The sequence below is a fragment of the Protomyctophum bolini genome, assembly GCF_963924005.1.
Source record: "Protomyctophum bolini genome assembly, chromosome: 11".
NCBI classification, from domain to species: domain Eukaryota; kingdom Metazoa; phylum Chordata; class Actinopteri; order Myctophiformes; family Myctophidae; genus Protomyctophum; species Protomyctophum bolini.
Genome location: NC_137872.1, coordinates 38,106,994 through 38,128,628, shown reverse-complemented (window position 1 = coordinate 38,128,628; position 21,635 = coordinate 38,106,994). Strand labels below are relative to the sequence as shown.

The following is a 21,635-nucleotide window of genomic DNA, read 5'->3' as shown; positions in this document are numbered from 1 at the left end:
GAATAGGCAGAACATATATGACCGAATAGTGTATGCAATGAATGCATTCAAAAGAGCTGAATAGATGTTTTATGGACCCATAATTGTGATTATTATTTAAGTTAAGTTTTGCCATAAATCGCTAATAGCTTTAAGGTACGGCCATGACAGCAATGGTAAGAAAAAATTATACATAATATTAATCATATTCGGATATTCGCTTTTCGGCCAACAGTTTCCTATATCCGGTTTCGGCCAAGAACTTCCCTTTCGGTGCATCCCTAAAGACAACTATTCCACAATCTCCGAATGCTACAGTATATATATAGAGCCTGGAACTGCACCTCCCAAAATCGGAGTAAATCAGTTTGTCATTTCCGTTCACAAAAATATATTTTAAAATATCATTAGAGCTTATTTCTTTTTAAATTTCTACTATATTTTACTGTAAAGACGAAACGGAAGTGGGGAAGAGGCTTCACTTCCGCTTTATGTTTTACTCATGATCAGAGCAAAGAGATTCTAGAACAAGAGACGAATTTCCCGTAGTTGGAGTGATGACGTAACTTCCGGTTATTTAAAAAAAAAAGAGTCATGCTGTATACAAAAAAAAAAGAAAGAAAAGTGATCCTATGATAGCGATACTGTCATACATTGATATACTCATTTATTTATCACATTTATGAATGGATCAAAGCAAGAAATTAGTAACACGAGAGTTTCGTCTCTTGTTCTAGAAATCTCTTCCGTGCCCCAGGCTGTGTGACCGGAAGCATTTAACCCATTTTGGACTGAGGCCGATTCTACAAATCCTCGAAATCCTGATAAGTTTTCTTGAAAAACCCATGTGTCTATGTCAGTCGTTCTCAAACTATTTCAAGTCAAGGACGCCTAGAATTATATGTATTTGGCCGCCGACCCCCCATCTGAAAATATGTTGTTCCAAGGACCCCCCCCCCCCCCCCCCGGAAGCAAAGATTTGAGTTAAAAACGTTCGCTCTCCCGGGGAAATTCCCCTGTGTCAGGTGAAAAGAAGCAGCTTGGACTCCTCATGCATAGAAGGAGGCATGAGGTCAGTCCGCTGCCCCCCCAAGTTGGCAGAGTAAGTGTAGCGCCCAGGATTACATTAGATAATTGGCACTGGGTGAAAAGAAAACTGGGTTACAAAATCGTGGGATAAAAATTAAAAAAAAAAAAAAAAAAAAAAAACGTTCGCTCTGAAAGAACATATATTCAAAGATTTGCGCCACATTTTCACGACTTTTCAAAAAATATCAGACCTACAAGCTCATAGCGCGGCACTCGGTGCCGCGCTATGAACTTGTAGAGCTGCTACTTTTCAACAGCTAAAGCATAACGTAAAGCTTAAAACACCAAAAGGGGTCCCCGCCCCAAAAAGGGTTAAAAAGGCAGCAAGACTGGCCACGCAAGACTATCATACAGGGGGGTGTATATATAGCGCCGCACAGCGCCACCTACCTGCCAGAGGAAGTAGAGGGCCAGCACCACCTGCAGTGGCGCCGACCACACCATGTTGATGTAGGTGACCAGGTCCATGAAGCGCTGGGCGTCCACCGACATGAGGTTGACGATCTCGCCCACCGTGGAGGTGCGGCGCGCCGCGTTGCTGATCAACAGAGCCTGAGAGGGGGGTCGCACACACACACACACACACACACACACACACAGTTTAGTAGCCAAAAATGTCAAGACGTCTAATTGCCTATTAAATGGATGCCACGGGCGTCAAGACGTCTCTCCCTTGGGAATTCATGTTTTTTTTTTTTTGCCAGAAACAGAGAGAGAGAGAGAGAGAGAGAGAGAGACAGTGCTGCACTGTTGCCTGCTGAGAGAGAGAGAGAGAGAGAGAGAGGGGGGAGTTGCACCACTCGGTTCACACGGGTGATTTTATTTATTTAATTCCCCATTTTGTAGGCCTCAAGATCAGGTAAATTATAGGTATAGAGCGCCGCAGTCCCCGCCCCCTTTCAGAAAAGCGAGTGGCCCAGGAAGTGGAAGCCCCATGCATTCTCCCATCGGCACTTTTAATATAATTTATTTAAAGACGGTTACGCCGCGGACAAAGCCAATTCGGATCGTGACGAATCATGACAATGAACACAATATTTTGGGACGATCAAATCATTAGAAAGAAGAAAAGAAAGTCAGGAGACGACACTATTTGTTTTATTTTTCGTCTTATAAATTATTTGATCGGCCCAAAATATTGTGTTCATTGTCATGATTCGTCACGATCCGAATTGGCTTTGTCCGCGGCGTAACAGTCTTTAAATAAATTATATTAAAAGTGCCGATGGGAGAATGCATGGGGCTTCCACTTCCTGGGCCACTCGCTTTTCTGAAAGGGGGCGGGACTGCGGCGCTCTATAGTCACCAATCTACACAGTTTTTAAATGTACAAATATTTATTAAAAAAATAGAAAAAATAAGTGAATGCCCTAACACACACACACAAGCTTATCCAATGTACAAGTAATAACGAGAACAAGATTCAAATGGGATTCAAGGGAGAAATAATAACAACAAACTAAACTACTATCGGCTAAAAGAAATATTTTAAACATCGGTATCTGCCCCGGAGTTTCCACATCGATGCATCCCTACCAACAAAAATATAAATATATAACGTTCTATAATGCAGAGGTGTTGTTGAAGTCTATCCTATTTCACCATGCATGATTTCACAAGAAACGCAACGTCGATGTCATGTACGATAATGGATGAGGAACTACCTTCAACCACACAATGTCTTCCTGCTTTCTATACTGACACTGACTTTGAGACGCACGGACAGAGAGACCACTCAACAAAATAATTTAGACAGACAGACAGACAGACAGAGCTATAGTTCAGGTCAAAATGTCTGGGGTCAGAAGGATTCCGCTGTTGTTCATTCTGCTGTTTGGAGTCGACAACATCCTCACGACGCAGAACCAAATGGACCTCTTCCGACGATCTGGAGAGACCGTCAATCTGCCGTATGACTTGTCACCCGATGGTCCCAACTGTACATCAGCTACGTGGACTTATGCCGGAGCAAATACAAAGCACGCGGTTATCGTGGCCGAGTTTGGTGTGATTGCGAGTGACCTGAACCCTTCTGTTAAAGACAGAATGAGACTGGAGTCCAACTGCTCTCTGACTGTCAAAGCCGTCACGGCTGTAGACGTCGGTCGTTATTCCTGTCAACGATATGAATATGAATATGAATATGCGGATAACGATACAGATGCTCAAGCAATCGATCTGTTCGTAGTGGAGGTGAGAGACGGAGCCATCGGGACCGCGCGGACATCGAGATGCTCTCTGTTTCAATACGGGAGGAGATGTGAAGACTACACTCTGAGCTGGCGGAGTGAAGACGGCGGCCTGCTGTGCTCCAGTTCTGGGTGTGTCAGTCATCTGGTGATCCCCAAACACGAGCGGAGCAAGAAGTTCACGTGCGAGCTGACCGGCGTCGACGGAGTCCTGGAGACGTCCGTCGACTTCCTACGAGACGTACTGGAGACGACGTCTGCCCCTCCCACTGGGGCGCCAGACTCCGCCCACTCTATCCACGTGGCCGTGATGGCGGTGCACGTCGTCGGCACGGCGGCCATCTTCCTCATGCTCCTCCTCGCCGTCGTCATCGTCAGACGGACGACTAGAGAGACCCCAGAGAGAGCCGGCGTCCTGGACCCCAACGCCGTGATAGAAGACTGAAACCCCCTGATGCAACCTTTTTCTACACCCCCTGATGCAACCTTTTTCTACACCCCCTGATGCAACCTTTTTCTACACCCCCTGATGCAACCTTTTTCTACGTCCCCTGATGCAACCTTGTTCTACATCCCCTGATGCAACCTTTTTCTACACGCCCTGATGCAACCTTTTTCTACATCCCCTGATGCAACCTTTTTCTACACCGCCTGATGCAACCTTTTTCTACACCGCCTGATGCAACCTTTTTCTACACCGCCTGATGCAACCTTTTTCTACACCCCCTGATGCAACCTTTTTCTACATCCCCCTGATGCAACTTTTTTCTACATCCCCTGATGCAACCTTTTTCTACATCCCCTGATGCAACCTTTTTCTACACGCCCTGATGCAACCTTTTTCTACACCGCCTGATGCAACCTTTTTCTACATCGCCTGATGCAACCTTTTTCTACACCCCCTGATGCAACCTTTTTCTACACGCCCTGATGCAACCTTTTTCTACATCCCCTGATGCAACCTTTTTCTACACGCCCTGATGCAACCTTTTTCTACATCCTCTGATGCAACCTTTTTCTACATCCTCTGATGCAACCTTTTTCTACACGCCCTGATGCAACCTTTTTGAGTGGTGCAACCACTCCTACAACCAGCAATGTCCGTGCGTATCTATGTATCACGTATCTATGTATCAGTGTGGTCTGTCATGAGCACGAGTATGTGACTTATTAGTCCCAGTAGGGCGCGCCAGGAACAGAGAGAGGGATAGTGATTTGCCTGCTAATGAATGAAAGAGAGAGAGAGAGAGAGAGAGAGAGAGAGAGAGAGAGGTGGGGGGAATTGCACCACTCAGTTCACACGGGTGTGATTTTCTACACCACCTGATACAATCTTTTTCTACACCCCCTGATACAACCGTTTTGAGGGGCGCTATAGCCCCTCCTATGCCCAGCTTTCCGGGTTTGTGAGAGCACTGCATGCTCACATTGACTTGTGATTGGCTGATCACCCCATAGCGAGGATTTGATTGGGTGAGCAAGTGAGGACAGAAAAGTGAGGATGCTAATTGTGATTGGCGCCGCTCACTTCACACGGGTGTGATTTTTCTCTCTACACCACCCGATACAATTAACCATTTTGGGATCAGGGCCCACTTGAAAGTATTGAAAGAGTTCGAGGCCCACCCACTGAAGTTATGGGGGCAGATGGGTGGACCGCATGCGTTTATTTTTAATGATCAATCAATCGATTATGATACAGTTTGGATCAATGGAACTAACATTTCAACCACTTTGCAAACCATTTACCCGGCTACCCGCTATTCAAACATATCTTAATCTCCTGCATATTATTAATGTAATCAAATATAATCATCTCATAATCTCTTTTTTAATTATGGTGTCTTGTGTGACATGACAGATAATAGCCTACAAATAAAATAAAATAAAATTGAATACGTTAGATCAGAGATTAACTAGAGTACGCTGAACGACGATAATCATCATTTAATCGGTCATTGAATTCAAAATAATTGCAGAATCATGTATGTGTTTATTTTCAGTAAATTAGTAAAAGAAAATGTCGACTTTGAATAATTTGCATAAAGGTTCAACTCAAACGGTTTCGTCTCATTTCATCTCTGTAAGTCACTTCATCATCCTCTATTACACCTTGCTAATGAATGATCGAAGAACTACAAGTTAGACCACAACACTGATGCTGCCTGCACGCACACACACACACACACACACACACACACACATTTGAAATGTTTATTTATGTCCACATAATGAGAAGTACAGGAATACCTTGTTACTGTACAAAGGACATAAACACTGCCAGTGCAGTTTGACAGTGGGAGAGCAGCCAGTTACAACGTGCATGGACGGCAAAGCATCGTTACATACAGTACAGCTGACATGTCGGACACAGGGCAGCAGACATAAATCATGGATAAAGGAAACAACGCCTCCTCCAAATTGAGCGGCTTCCTATAATGGCTGAAACTGAGCAATACCTCGCTAACTGCTTGGCTCTCCTTTTGGAAAGGCCGGCCATTTGTAAGCCCCTCACAACCAACTTATGCACATGCCCTAGGCTGCCAAAGATAAAAACTAAAAGTTTACATCTGTAGCCTAGCTGTGAGATGGTCTGCATTAGCTGCTGATACTTCAGCACTTTGGTTAGAAAGGCTTCTTCCAGGCTATAGTCAAAGGTACAGCCGACCTCGAGAATGAACACCTCTCTATGGTTTTCATTTACAACAATGACATCAGGGGTGTTAGCTGAAATGTTAGAGAACACAGAATCATCATTACACAGGTTAAACATCCTCGGCTTCACAGTAGAATGCTTATAAAGCATAATGGAGGACCTGAAAATGGAAGAGATGTCTTTCGATATCAAATCCACTATTCTGTCATGCCTACATATGTAAAGGCCCCTGTAAACATGGCAACCATTTAAGATGTGGGACATGGTTTCAGCTATTTGTTCATGGCCATGATGGATACAGTGAGGAGCATGATTGCCTGGAAACCAGATGGAGAGATTAAGTTTAGAAGGTAGAACCTGTAATCTCGCTTTCAAAGTAAAAACAACAATGCACTCATCAATGGCAACATTTTTGAACACAGAGTGAGAGACAGAATGGTCCGCAGCAGGAAGACATGCAGTCTTTCCTTGTAATCTCAACTCAGTCCAATGTTGTCGCTGTCTTTGTTGTTGTGCCCATAGGAGGCGACATCTGGCATTAGTCAGTGGAAGTTGATGCTCCGTTCCACACACAGTCATAGTCGCTCTGACAGAGATACTGGGGTCAGATATAACATTCTCTGAGGCAGCCACCGCCTCAGAGTTAGACCCTACCCACTCCAGGGTAACGTCAGCCCAGCAGCACATGTCATTTAGGTCTGGCCAGTCCGACCACACACCAAAGCCAGGAGAGCGACTGTCCAGCTTTCCATTGGGTTTCCTCTTGAAGCCCAGGAAGCTAGAGTCCGAACCATTCGCTAGGGGGACCTTGCGTCTTTTTAGGTCCAAGAAAAGAGAAGAACGAGCAAGCCTTCTCACATACTGGTCATCACTGTTCAGCATATTCAACAGATGGGAGACACGCGAAGCAATATAAACCCATTCAAAATTGGGGACCCCCAGACCACCCTCACCTTTACTGTGGAATATAATGTCACGTGTTGTGTGTGTGTTTAGGCCAGTCCATTGTCTCACTAACTGTACAGTTTTGTCAGTCAACTCACGTAGTGACTTTCGTGGAACATGTACATTGGAGAATAGGTGTTGTACTTTGGCTAATGCAATTACTCTGACTGCCTCCAGCTTCATGATTAGTGGTAGGGGCGATGCATGGATTGAATCAAGTCTGCTGGAGTATTCAGAAATGATCTCCTCGACCTGATCTTTCCACTCACCTGCCACATTAAACTTGTGACCCAGGTATGTGTATGTCTGGTGACGCGAATAGACTGTTAGGGGTTTATTGCCAATTGTGAATGCAGGTATTGTATCTGTATTGGAGTGATACCAGCGGTTTCCCCCGCTCCGCCTCTCATAGAGAACTGCACATTTTGAGTCTTTGACCTCTAGTCCTGACCACTCCAAAAAGGAGTCGGTTCTGGAGAGCATGCTGTTTATTTCAGCCGCATGATAGGATGCAACCTGAACATCGTCAGCATACCCCTGTACAGGGTTAGGGGAAATGGTGTTGGCGGGGGCACACATACAGAGCCACTTCAACCACTGGTTTAGTGCTAGCACAAAATTAACAGCACTCCACGGGCAGCCAGTCTTAACACCTACTCTGAGAGGGATGGGGTCTGTGAGCTGTTTACCACAGATGACCTGTATAAATGAACCACAGTACACATTTTTGACAATATCAACATAAACCTTGGGTAGATGGATTTCCTCAAGAGCAGCTATCATCACGTTATGTGCTAGGGTTCCAAATGCATCACGGAAGTCCAGAAATACTGCAAAGAATTCACTAGACCCATGCTTAAAATCATCAATACCTGTTTTGAGGCAAAACACATGTTCATTCATGCCTTGCCGATCGATGTAAGCCTTTTGCTTGGGAGATAGTATGTTCTCATCCACAAGCCACGGGAGAATTCGGCCAAGAATGCACTTCATAAACACCTTGTAGATGGTGGGTAAGAGGGAAATGTCTCTCCAGGTTGATGGATCGTCCGGTATATTGCCTTTTTTGGGGATCCTATAGATGAGAGCACCCTTCCATGATTCAGGGACACTCCTGTTCACCAAGCAGATATTAAAGATAGACGTTAAAATATCTGGCTGCGTAGCCCTGAGATGCTCGTATGAGACACCGTCCATGCCGCACGCACTGTTATTGGGTAGCGTGCGTAATACAGTCTCCACCTCAGCCTGCGTAAAACGCGTAACGTCGGGGGGATTTACCGGCTCCGAGGATGGTATGTCCGAGCGCCAGGGCGGTGGTGGAAGTGGGTCAGTAATTGACGTTTGCCCACGACATTTATTCTGATAATGTAATTGCACATGCTCACAATTATCAGGACAGGGAGGGGGCTCGGGGAATTCGCTGTTGTTCAGAATGATTTTGATTGCGTCAGATTGTTTGTGCTGCCATAGATATGACAGCTTGTCTCTGCTCACCTTCCTCCGCTGCTGTTGCCTCGTAGACGTCAGCGAGGGCTGCACTGTGTCCCGGAGAAAACGTAACTGCTCCTCGATCCAGCCAGTAGCCAGAGCCGGTGTCACGGCCTCCGGGAGCGGCTGCTTCGTTGGTAGCTTTTTTAGCACCCGCGCTACGTACTTCAGAAGGGGGAGGCCAAAGGGCTTTCCGCCGCCGCGGCTCTCAGTTGTGAATACTCCGTTGTTGAAAAATATTCCGATCAGGAGTTTTATCAGACGGATCCAGCTCCCAGGGTCTGCTGATGAAGCGTAGTGTTGTTTCACTTGCTGCTCGCTCACCAAACTGCTCCTGAAGGCCCTCTCTGATACCTGAAAGGCCAGCCACCGCTGCTCAGACAGGGGGTTCACCAGCTCACAGAACTCCGTAGATTCTAGCTCCACACCCAGCGGGGGACTCGGCGTTGGGTCGTGGGGTAGCCACTTTTGCCGGTACACTCTTCCACTCTGGAGTGCTTGTTTGTACGCAACTCTGACTGCAGAAACCAGACACATTGTCCAGACTGCTCTCCACAAAGTCATCTTGCACATAACTACATTAACGACGGCAGTTACGACGGGTGTGGTTGTTAATATTTCATAAAAACAACATTGGTGCTGTGCGGTGCTTCACCTCCGTGCTGCCACCTCGACACACACACACACACACACACACACACACACACACACACACACACACACACACACGTTATAGTGAATTTACTTCAACGGAGGCTTCAGGGACACGTAACGAGGACGCCTGGAGGTTAAGGCTGCACAATATATCGTTATCGTATCGTTATCGAGGTTTAATGAACATGTGCAATGTCGGTATCGCAAAAAAAGGCAACGGTATCGCAATATATCGTCTAGTAACGTCCCAGCCATGCTAGTTGTCATTGTTGCTATACACTTACTGCACAATATCAAATTACAGGTGTGGGAGAACCCAAAAGCACTTGAAATTAAGAGTGATATCGACTCGTTATTATGCTTTGTTTTTATATAGTTTAGCTTTCAATGTCGCAATACAAAATATAGAATATTTAACAGCAATATCGTATTTATATCGCCAATATTTGGCATAAATACAGAGATATGAAATTGTGTCCATATCGTGCAGCTCTACAGCTGGAGGTGTCGAGGAATAGCATAGCCATATTGACAGGTGTTACAAATGACACTAATGAGAGCTCCGTTCACAGACTGTAAAAAATATGGACAAAGCGTTCCCCGTGTCTAACATGGACGTAAAATGAAGCCTGAAATCCCTTGCACTGTAAGTCGCCATCTTTCAAGATCCGTTTGAGCCCAGTTTGGCCATTGGCTGGCCCAGACAACGAGGCGGGACTTCCCCCCCTTCTTCTTCGTTGGTTTTTATTTTGACTCGAGTGGGTGGGGGATCCCGTTCATGAACTGTAACGGTAGCCACGCCCCTCAGAACATGCGCGTCTTTATGGTCATTTTTTTTATAAATGGGGCCATCATTTTCCAAAAAGAATATTATGACATTAGAAATGAGACTTTAAACTAGTGACTGGAAGCGAAAAGTATTCATGACCATGTTTATTAAGGTAATACAGTCTAGGTGAAGTTGGGCCCAAATACATGGACTTCTATGGGGCTATGGGTTTTTTTTTTTGAGCCCAATGATAGCGCCACAACAGGCCATTATATGAACTTTCATTTCCTTAGTGGCTTCACAAAAAATCTGTCTGACTGCCCCCCTGGTTCACACCCACAAGGGTCCATTTGGTGACTTAGTTATGGGGGACCTTGACATTTAAACCAACAACAGTTTGAAAACCACTGTGCTATACAAAATTTGTTTGTATTCATGGTTATTTAATTCAATCAAAAAAGAAGCAATTTCATTCAAAGCACTGCAGTGAAACGGATCGACAGAAACCGCTAATGTTACCGCCACCGAATTAACAACATTTTCACCAGAAACAGACAGCAATTGTGACCGACTGCCTATACTGTAAACGATACAGAGGCACCTGCCTGCAAATCACTCGTTTATTTTTGGACCACAACTCCAAGAGAACTCTACTTCTAAGATGACCCGACCCAATGGTATTTTACATAGAGGGGAAAACGTCCGTGACCCATGGCATGAACGAGTGACGTCAGGACTATGACAGTGGTTCCCAAAGTGGGGTCCGGCCGGGGACCCCCAGGGGTCCTTGAGTGCCAAAATGACAAGTTTGGAACCCTGATAGTTCTGTAACTCTGAGAGTGTACAAATGGAACCAATAACGGTTCCATTGGTTCCATTTTTACACTCAGAGTTAAAATAACATTGATTTTACAATACAAATTGGGGTCTCAAATTGGACATATAAATGCCATTAAATGGGGGTCCGTAGACTATTGCAAATCAAACTGAGGGTCCTTGAAAATAAAAAGGTTGTGAAAGAATCACCGCTAGAGACGTAAACAAATGTTCTCTTGTGGGGGGTCCCTGGCATGGGGGTCCCGCGGGCTAATAAGTATTTGAAAGTGACTGTGGTTTAACCCATTTAGACCTATGAAGACGATTCTACAAATGCCTTCTAAATCCTGACAGTTTTCTGAAAAACCTCATGTATGTTTCTACTGTATGTCAGTCGTTCTCAAACATTTTCCTGTCAAGGACCTCCAAAAATATATGTAATTGGCCGCCCCATCTGAAAATATGTTGTTCTAGGGACCCCCCCCAGAATCAAAGATTTGAGCTAAAAACATTCGCTCGGAAAGAATATATTATATATTCAAAGATTTGCGCCACATTTTCTCGAGTTTTCAAAAATAGCAGACCGGAGTGCAGCGCTACGAGGTTGTAGATCTGCTATTTTTCAATAGCTAAAGCATAGCATAATGCTTTTAAAACAACCAAAAAGGTGGGACTTCCAGCACTGTATACCTTTCTGTAGACGGCTCCGATGATGGCGGTGCGCAGACGCATGCCGGTCACGAAGCACACGTGGAAGTACTTCTGCAGGATGAGCGTCTGCACGCAGGAGCACGTCAGCAGCAGACTGGTGTAGAAGTAGCCCTGCCAGGCGGGAGCGTCCACGTTGTTGACGAAGCTGATCAGCCGTCTGGGAGGAGGAGGAGGAGGAGGAGGAGGAGGAGGAGGAGGAGGAGGACAGAGGAGAGGAAGTATGTTGTGTTACAACTAGAGCTGGGACTCAATTAAAAAAATAATCTAATTAATCAGAGGCTTTGTAGTTAAGTAATCTAGATTAATCGCATTTTAATCGCATATCAATATTCAACCTGAGAACAGCGAGAAACCTTTTTTTTTATGTTTTTTGGTATCCCAGTGAATCAATGAATAGTGACTACAGGATACCACTCATTTTCAACATTTTACTGTCATTAATATACCGGTTGTGGAAATAATAATAAAAAGTCACCCCATTCTGTGTTGCCTAGAACTGGAGGTCTGAAAAACAATTAGTAACAGTAACAAGTAACAGTAACAAGTACATCTCAGTGACATCACAAAGCTGTACTTACTTCATATTGTTACTGTTTTTTGTCAGACCTCCAGTTCTAGGCAACACAAAATGGGGTGACTTTTTATTATTTCCAGTTTTCAGTACTATAGAAAAGCGCCCAGTGAGAAACGTTCCGCGGTGAAAAAAAAGCTGCGATTAATTTTTCTGTAGTTAATTAATCTAAATTAATCGCAATTAGTCCCGGCCCTAGTTACAACCAAAGAGAGTATGCACATGCATGATTTTCCCCATCAGGACACGGCCCCCCTCCTCATCTCGACCGAGTGGCAAAACATTGAGCAGCATGAGGAGTGGTGGAGTTTGGAAAGCGCTCGTTGGAAATGTCTAAATGCCACATAATGCAGGAGGCAGCAAAATGTTGTGTTATTGAAAACAAGCACTTCCAAACTCTGACACTTTTTCTTGACAGAAAGTATAGCTCATGACGTTTCTATGGTGGATTTTGCATGAAACAAAAACTTTGCAGATAGAAAGAGGATAATTCAAGCTTTTCGTACAGCTGCAAGTCAAGGCCAGAAAGTAGTTTTTTGACACTCAGTGGACGTTTACCGGATGAACTTCCAGGTACAATGATGTCATGCACATGCCCTCTATAAAGAAGGATCGAGACTGAATCATGAACATTTTCTGAAAAACCTCATGTTTCTATATTAGTGGTTCTCAATATTTCATGTCAAGGACCCCAAGAATTGTTATGTATCCGGTCGCTGAACCCCCATCTGAAAATATTTTGTTCCAGGGAAGAATATATATATATATATATTCAAAGATTTATGCCACATTTTCACGATTTTTCAAAAATAGCAGATATAAAAGCTCGGAGCGCGGCACTCGGTGCCGCGCTATGAGCTTGTATATCTGCTATTTTTCAATAGCTAAAGTAGAACATAAATTAAAACACCAAAAGGGGTCCCCGTGCAGAATGGGCAAAATACTAGTATATCGTAAATTGATTCAAACTGGTGACAATTGAAATCACAATTCGAATCGCGACACAAACAGCACGGGGCGCGCAAAATAAAATACAGGATCTTTGCAAGAGAACGGATTAAAAAACATAAACAGTTGTCATTTGATAGACATAAGGACATAAGAGAGGACAATTAAAAATGGAAACAAAATACTGGATTTGTGTAAGAGAAACAAAAAGACTTCAGTCATTTGGCTGGAAAATACATTTGTGTTTAAAAGGAAATCACGAAACGTCGCATCGCGAACAACTATCGCGATTTGAATCGTATGGCGGGTCGAGTGAATCGTCGCATCTAGTTACTGCCGTTACTGATGAAGGCTCCGCTACAGATCTAGTCAATCCAACTTTGACAGCTACAGTAGTACTGTACTGTAGGTGCACAGGAATGTTGAACTGTGTTCAGGTTCACAGGAGCCAAGTGACCACACACACACACACACACACACACACACGCAAGTGCGCACGCACACACGCACGCACGCACGCACGCACGCAGAGGAATGTGAAAGTTATTTAAACCTCGTCCAACTTGCTACTTGAGTCCCTGCATGTGCACCGCCAGGCTTTTTAAGAAGGGAGTACTTAGATCTCTCACTTCATTAGACATGTAAGGGGATTATCTGTGGTTTACACGTGTCGCTTTGTCGAAAGGCAAAAGGCTCTCTGAATGCCTCCAGTCACAACGTGTCCTGCATGCATGCTCTTCTTCTCCCTTCCTGCCCCCGAGATCGATCACGGACGGCCCATAGCCGAGTGGTCAGAGGAGCGCCCGCCTGGGGAGCCAGAGGGGGCCTGGCTGGTGGGTGTGACCGTGGGTTCAAGTCCAGGCCCGGTCAGTAATGTATCGGCCTCAACCAATGCTCCCCGTTGCTTAGGAAGGGTTAGAATAGATGCAGATACTACTAGGGCATTCACTTCTAGTCATTTTTTGAGTGGTGCCTACAAACCAGCAATGTCCGTGTCCGCCTAATGTGTGTCTGTGACATTATTGAGCACGAGAATGAGTACCAGTAGGGGGCGCTGTTGTGCGCTGTTGTGACAGAAACAGAGAGAGAGTGCTGCAGTTGCCTGCTAATGAGAGAGAGAGAGAAAGAGAGAGAGAGAGAGAGAGAGAGAGAGAGAGGAGGGGAGTTGCACCACTCAGCTTTACTAGTTGACTAGTTGCCTATAGTTTACTAGTCGACTAGTTGTTTAACCACCTATTATGTAAAAAAGAAGAAAGAAAAAAGATACCAACTATGTCTAACTAGGTCGACTAGTGGATTTACTAGTCGACAGATACCTAGACTTCACATTATGCAGTGAGAAATACCACAAAGGTTTTTCACATGATGTAAGGCTCTCTATGGTGGTATGTACAGTATATTGACCTTTGTGATGAAGTATGTATGATAAAAGAAAGAAAGAAAGTTACTATGTTTACCCAGGGTAAACTGGACTAAGCTCAAGACCTTGTTTACAGCCAGGCCCTGCTGCTCATAGAACATTTCATGGTAGGGGTTCAATGCCTTGTCCATGAAGGGCACTTCAGCGGTGGTAATTTTAACGTGCCGGTCCGGGGATACGAACTATAGCGACCTTCCGATATCAAGACTGCTCCGCAAACCGTTCGGCCACCGCTGCCCCTGATCCGTGCATGTGCACAGCTCCCCGAGTTGTTCAATATAGTTTTTATTGTCATGTGCTCCTCCTCTGTGTGCCCGGCGTGTTCTTTTTATAGCGTCGTAATGAGAGCCGTTATGTTGGTTGTCCTGATTCTGGGAATGTCTCTTAACCCATTCTGACCTGAGATCAGATTCATACGAGGTTTCCACTGGACACACACTGGTCTGATGAACCCATTCTGACCTGAGATCAGATTCTAAAAATGTCAGTCGGTCTTCGATTTTTGCCGAGTGCCGACCCCCCCCCCATCTGAAAAAATATGTTGTTCCAGGGACCTCCAAGAAGCAAAGATTTGAGTTAAAAACCTTCGCTGCGCCACATCTTCATGACTTAAAAAAAGTCATGAAAATAGCAGACCTACAAGCTCGTAGCGCGCCACTCGGTGGCGCGCTACGAGCTTGTAGGTCTGCTATTTTTCAATAGCTAAATTAGAACAGAATGCTTCAAACACCAAAAGGGGGTTCCCGGCCAAAACGGGTTAACTGATCAAATTGGCGAAATTTCCCCCGAAAAAAAAAAATCAACTAGCAGGTGATCTACAAGGTCACAAACATGTCACGATGCTCGTAGATTGCTTATTTTCAGCTAAACGTTGTGATGTAGTAGAGGGAGAAAAAGGAGGAACAGTAGTCCCAACGTTCAAACCAAAAAATAGCAGATCTACAAGCTCACAGCGCATCACGACGACGACGCGTTGTGAGCTTGTCGATCTGCTATTTCTCAGCGGGAGGAAATGAGAGTAAAGAAAAACAGAAACCACTAGTGGGGGAACGGGAAACACATGTCTGTCTGTCATTATGCTGACCCACATCCTGAAACAACAGCCCATCCTGCACGACTCAATACTGCACAGTCCATCTTCTGTTGAGGCTGGTTCACAGTCACGACCCATCCTTGTCCAATAGAGCATTGCAGTCCCGCCCCCCTCGAGATACCCGGAAAATAAATCCTCCGTTCATTTTCCTCAGACTTTTCAGAAAGTATTTATTTAAAGACGTTTACGCCACGGCGTACAAAGCCAACTCTTGTCGTGACAAATCATGACAACAAACAAAATAATTCGGCCTGAACAAGTAATTAGAAAGAAGAAGAAAACGGCAGGTTACAACACTTTTGTTTTGTTTTTCTTCTTTGTAATTATTTGTTTGGTCCAAAATGTTGTGTTTGTCGTCATGATTTGTCACGACAAGAGTTGGCTTCGTACGACGCTTATAAGGTCTTTAAATAAATACGTTTTGAAATGTCTATGGGGAAAAATGCATTGGAAACTATTTCCTGGGCCAGGCGTCGTCATGAAAGGGGACGGGACTGCCACGCTCTATAGGCACGTTAGCAGCGAAGAAAGCTTGACCTGCATAGCAACCGTTGATAAACTATTTGGATTGGCATTGGACAATCGCTTTTTGGGGGTGGGATTTATACAGGTAGTTAGTATAGTTTTAGTCATGACAGCTACGTTTTCCTCAGTGAAAGAGGTTAGTTGACAAGCATCGTATTTGTACGTTTTAATCCAACACACTGGTTTGGTCTGAATCTCTCCTGGGCCTATATACCCGACTGTCTGTGACGTTTGGAGCACAATGCTCTTCCTCAGACTGAGGGCCGAGTCACAGTCACCTATTTGTGCAAAATAAAGTCACTTATCACTAGCATCGGAGCCCACAGTGTAGCTCTGTAGTTCCGTTTGCTCCGTGTTTTTCTGGACGACTTCTTTTTAAAACACTCCCCCCCCCATCCTGGCAGTCGGCCAATCATAGCAACATGGTGTCCGTGTGTGTGTGTGTGTGTGTGTTGCCATCCGTATTGTCACAAATCATGGAGCGAATTCGTGGCTCCGTACAACAGGCTGCGATTGTCTCATTTTTCCCCCTGACTACTCTACCTGTGCTGCTGGATAAAATGGTCCACGGCAATGACCATGACCCTGCACTCTGAACGACACTCTGGAGAAGAAGTTTTGGGGGGGAAATGCTGCCAATTGTCCTAAAAGTAATTTATCGCTGCTATTCGTTGAAAGTAAAGTAAGTAAGCCGATCGTTTCTGTAGCGTGAAGCAGCTTGATGCACAAGTACAACCCCCTGGCCATGACGCTAGTATGTCGCAGAGACTTAAGGCTCATACATAGTCTGGATTTTCGGTGGTTAGGTGACCACCGAACTACAACATGATGTCACTGAGCCGCGGTGAAGAGCAAACCACCGCCACCGCTCCAGCCCTTCGCTCTGTTTTTAACTTACCAACGCTCAACGTTATTTCAGCTCCGGTGGTCACCTAAGTGACCTAACCACCGAAGCGGTGGTCATCTTACCACCGATAATTCAGACTATGAATAGGCCTTTACCCCCATTACAACCCCTGATGCCGAGTGCCAAGCAGGGAGGCACACGGGTGCCATTATTCTCAGAGGATAGATAAGGACACTGACCAGAGGATCTCGCGGGGCCTCAGAGGATAGATAAGTATACGTACTAGAGACCAGCGGATGAGCTTTTTTTTGTCACCCGAATCCGCGTGTGCATAATTATAACCTGCCCGTTATCCGACCGCAATTATTAATTAATCCAATGTATTAATCCGCACCACCCACAATCCGCTGCGCAGGGAAGCGTATACCGTATAGCCAATCTTCAAGCTCCACAACGCGACACGTTGTGGAGCTTGTAGATCGGCTATTTATATGTACTTTGTACAGACAATTTCACTCACCGCTCTCGACAGTTCACCGGTGTTACGTAGTGGTGGTTTTCAGCATATCCAGCCGCCATCGGCAGGGTTAAGAACTTAATCAGTCCCAGTCCCACGCCAAATGTATGTTCCTCCCTTCTGTTTTACTTAAGTTTCTCTCAGACTCACTAGCTGCCCGTTAGCAGCTTTAGCGTAGCTGCCTGTAGGAGACTACTGTGTTGTTGTTGTTGTTGTTGTTGATTTGCAAGGAGGACCCAACTTCATAGGCGGCTAATCTGTGCCAGATCATGGAAAATTATGTAACATTAAAATACTACTATTAAAATACTACTAACGCACGCACGCCAAGATTATGTGCGTTTTAAAAGCTATAATATATAGGGTATGCGCGTGACATCATCATCAAACCAGGAAGTTATGCAGGAATACCTACCGAGTGGCAAAAAACTACTTTCTGGTCTTGACAGCCCCATACATCCAAACAGAAAAGTCATATCTGATTACGTTAAACAACGTTAAACAATGTTAAACTCACTTTGCATGTTGCTTTGCCACTCGATGTGCCATTCACTTTAAGCATAATAAGATAGATGCCGTTAATTTCACCCGCGGTTTATCCAATGTCAATTTACAATATATTTTAATGACCCAAATCCAACCCTCAACTGTGGTTACCCACGGCGGTCGACCGCGGCTAAATCCCGCCACCCGCTGGGTCTCTAAATAAAAGGACACTGACTGACCTGAGGATCTCGGGCCCGACGAACATGAGGATGTCCTGGCTGATCTTGTAGAGGGAGGACATGAGGAAGTAGGGGCCAAAGGTCAGGCACAGGGCCCAGAACAGAGAGGGCTCTTTGGTCTTGTGGGACTTCTTCACGATGAGGATCTCCGACTCCTCCACGGGCCGCCCCTCCTCCTTCTCCCGCTTCTCGCCGCGCGACGACGTCCTCTTGGGGGAGTACAGCAGCTTCTCCTCTGGCCTGGCGTTGTTGTGGAGGACATTTATAACAGAAGGTTTTTAAACCCATTCTGACCTGAGATCAGATTCATACGAGGTTTCTTCCACTGGACACACACACTGGTCTGATTAAACCCATTCTGACCTGAGATCAGATTCTAAAAAATGTCAGTCGCTCTTCGATTTTTCAAAAATAGCAGACCTACAAGCTCATAGCGCGCCACTCGGTGGCGCGCTATGAGCTTGTAGGTCTGCTATTTTTAAATAGCTAAAGCATAACGTAATGCTAACACCAAAAGGGGTTCCCGTTCAGAATGGGTTAAGGTCGACATCGATGTACGGTTGCTTCCGTCGACAAAAAGGTGTACTTTGGCGGGCCTCGAATGGCCGATTGTACACTTGGCTTGCATGCGGAAACTAGCCAATCTACAAGCTCAGCCCCGATCTCACCCCGAACACGGTGAAATTAGCACGGATTGGCAATTCCGTACTCACGCGCCTAGAATACCCCAAATCCACACATATTTCCACGACTGCTGTTTTGACCGCGACAAGAGGCGCGGCTTTCACTAGTATTGTATGTAGGCTATGTATATACGGAATTGCCAATCCGTGCTATTTCACAGTGTTTGGGCGAGTTTGGGTCTGACGTTATTTACGATTCAGTGCTATTGGGTTACAACTCGGACGGGGCCGAGTCGGCTCTAACGAACTTCACAACGTTCGACGCGTCAACTCGCTCGGTGGATTCTCTCGTGGCTCAAGTCGGGTAGAGAGAGACGGCGCCTCCCCGTCACAGTCTACGGGGAGGATTTCAGTGAGATATGTACGGATTCTGGCGTTTTTCTAGGCGTTCCAAGTACGGAAATGCCAAACCGTTCTATTTCACCGTGTTTGGGGGGTAGAGGACCAGGTTGATAAGCTCGTAGTACAGTGTAGATCTGCTATTTTCAGAGCTAAAATCAGAGACTACTGTGCCCCAACGTTTTCCAAGGCCCGCTACACAAGTAAGCCATGGAGCAGTAACACCTTTGACGTCTAACCCCTTGCATATTGCAACCCTGCACCTCCCCAGACTCTGACACTCTCCGTCAGGGACTCTGCATGGCTCCTGACCTTTTGACCTTCTGGCACTCGTGGTTCCAGCGCCGCACCAGCGTGGGGACCACCTTCTGGGAGCAGTCGTCTGGGTTCAGGGACCACAGGTCCTTCTCCTCCAGGGGGCGCTTGTAGCCCGTCATCATCATTCTGACACACACGCATGCACACACAAAATATATAATTAACAACTTCACCAGAGCGTCTTACAGTGAGCAAGGTAAACACACACATCATTGTGCAGAGCGACGGTGTAGTGCCTCAGTAATCTGGGAGCACAGATAGACCAAAGAAGAACAATAAACAATTATTATTAATATAATAATCTACAACGGGAAGAGGAGGAGAGAGAGAGAGAGAGAGAGAGAATAGATAGCGAGAGAAAGGGGATAATGCAAGGGGGGAGGGGTTAAGAGGAAGTGATGAAGATGACGAAATAACAAGTTCAATGTGAGCAGACCTTCACATCCAGTAATTCAATTTGTCACTAACAAAACAAAACATTTAGAAAAAAAGATGCTATTTATGTCAACTATGAATTAGCCTCGGCACCCAGGCTCAAAAAGAAAAGCCTGGGAGAAACCCATTGGAAGATCTGTCATATAGGAAGTGGGAGTGAAATCACACAGGCTGGGGCAGGCTAGCCATAACTTAACATTGTGAGCTTGTAGATCTGCTATTTTAACCGAACGTTCACCCCATTCGTAATAGGCCTATCTCACAGCCCTTTCCCCGCCCCCTTTTCTTCTTTTTTTTTTAACTCCATGTTTTATCCCACGATTTTGTAACCCATTTTTCACCCCTGTGTCAATCATCTAATGTGATACTGGGCTCTACACACCCTCCACCAACCTATAGTCCCCATATATGGGGGACAAGGGGAGAGCAACGGACTTGAACTCATGATTCCTTCATGCCTTTTCTGAGATAATGGTGTTGACGTGACGTCACTCCATGTTAAAAGACCTACATTCAGAAGCCATAAACAACGCTTTTTCTGAAGGTAAACTTTATTCTTAATTTGCGTTAGCTGTCTTACCATCTTGTTTTCTTCATAATAATATTGGTCTTTTACATTTTAAGTTTTTAACATTTGGAAACGGCCTTAAATGGCGCAGAGAAAGCAGGTAGGGATGTGGCTCTGGTCCAGGAGTAAGCTTATTCCACTTATTAGCCCGCGGACCCCCATTTGAAAAGATATGCCAGGGACCCCACCCATGTTGGTCTACGGCCTAATACTGCTGATCTGGTAAAGGTGTTGTTATTCACCTGGTGATCCACCAGAAGGTGATCTTGGACAGGAACGAAGCACCGAACTCAGGACATGGATTCTGGAACATCAAAACAATAAACACACAGTTAGTTAGTGGGCTGGATTGCATGCTTGCATGGCCCCGTCAGTTCAGAGTGTTCTAGTTAGAGAGTGGCGACACTAGTGTGGACCAAGGTTATAATAGTTAACTAAAACTAACGGAAACATTTTAGTTAACTGAAAATAAAAACTAAAACTAAATTGAAAAACGATAACTAAACTGAAACTGTATTGTGTGTTCTCAAAACTAACTAAAACTAACTGAAATTATAGACAAAATACCTTAGTTTTTTATCAATATTTATATGCCTTTCGGATATTTATAATATAATCCTTTTAAATTCATTCGATTCATTTCCTCATTTCTCCAACAAGTTTTACGGCAGTTTTCAGCACCGTACGGCAGCATGTAGCCACGCTAACCATAACCCACAAATAAACCAAAGTACGAAAAAAACGAAAACTAAACTATGACTACCGTAAACTAAAACTAAGCATTTTCACCAAAATAAAAACTAAATAAAAACTAGCAAACCCGCTCTAAAAACTAACTAAAACTAACTGAATTAGAAGGAAAAAAAATCTAAACTAACTAAAACTAAACTATAATGAGAAAACCAAAACTATTATAACGTTGGTGTGGACTCCCATTGTAAGAATGGAATGTGGAAGTGCTCATTCTATCTCAATTGCCAATGGGATAGTTCCAATGGTTGGAACTATAGCCCATAGCAGAGTTAATTTTTCTATGGATGTTTCAGAAAGTAGTTCAGTAGTGGAAAAAGCCTTGACAACACCGTACTACACTATTATTTCTTCTATCAAGAGAACGTGTGTGCTACATGTACACGTGACGCTTGTAAGCAACACAGCTGCAGCCAATCAAAAATAATAATTGGGTTTAGTTTTTAGGTGCGTCAATACTGTCCATCGCTTGCACAATGTGGCGCATGCCCTTCTGGCGCTGGAGTGGAGTGGCCTCACTATGAACATCAAACACTAACACACTGACTAATTATGAATGCGTTTGGTGCAGCTGTGTTGCTTACTAGTCTGCTGTAG

The 21,635-nt window shown here is 44.8% G+C and overlaps 1 protein-coding gene across 2 annotated transcripts in view; it reads right to left on the bottom strand.

The window, feature by feature from the left end:
- The window catches only part of LOC308324572 (multidrug resistance-associated protein 1-like), a 93,594-nt gene that overhangs the window by 50,469 nt on the left and 21,490 nt on the right, over positions 1–21,635 (bottom strand). For both annotated transcript variants that reach the window (XR_013964933.1, XM_080776669.1), the window contains exons 6-10: positions 20,531–20,592; positions 19,280–19,411; positions 17,946–18,185; positions 11,279–11,456; positions 1,459–1,620 (exon numbers count right to left, since the gene is read on the bottom strand). Coding sequence is in view for 1 of the 2 variants with exons in the window: in XM_080776669.1 (XP_080632795.1) it covers positions 1,459–1,620; positions 11,279–11,456; positions 17,946–18,185; positions 19,280–19,411; positions 20,531–20,592 (774 nt within the window). In the remaining variant the exon portion in view is untranslated. The remainder of the gene's footprint in view (positions 1–1,458; positions 1,621–11,278; positions 11,457–17,945; positions 18,186–19,279; positions 19,412–20,530; positions 20,593–21,635) is intronic.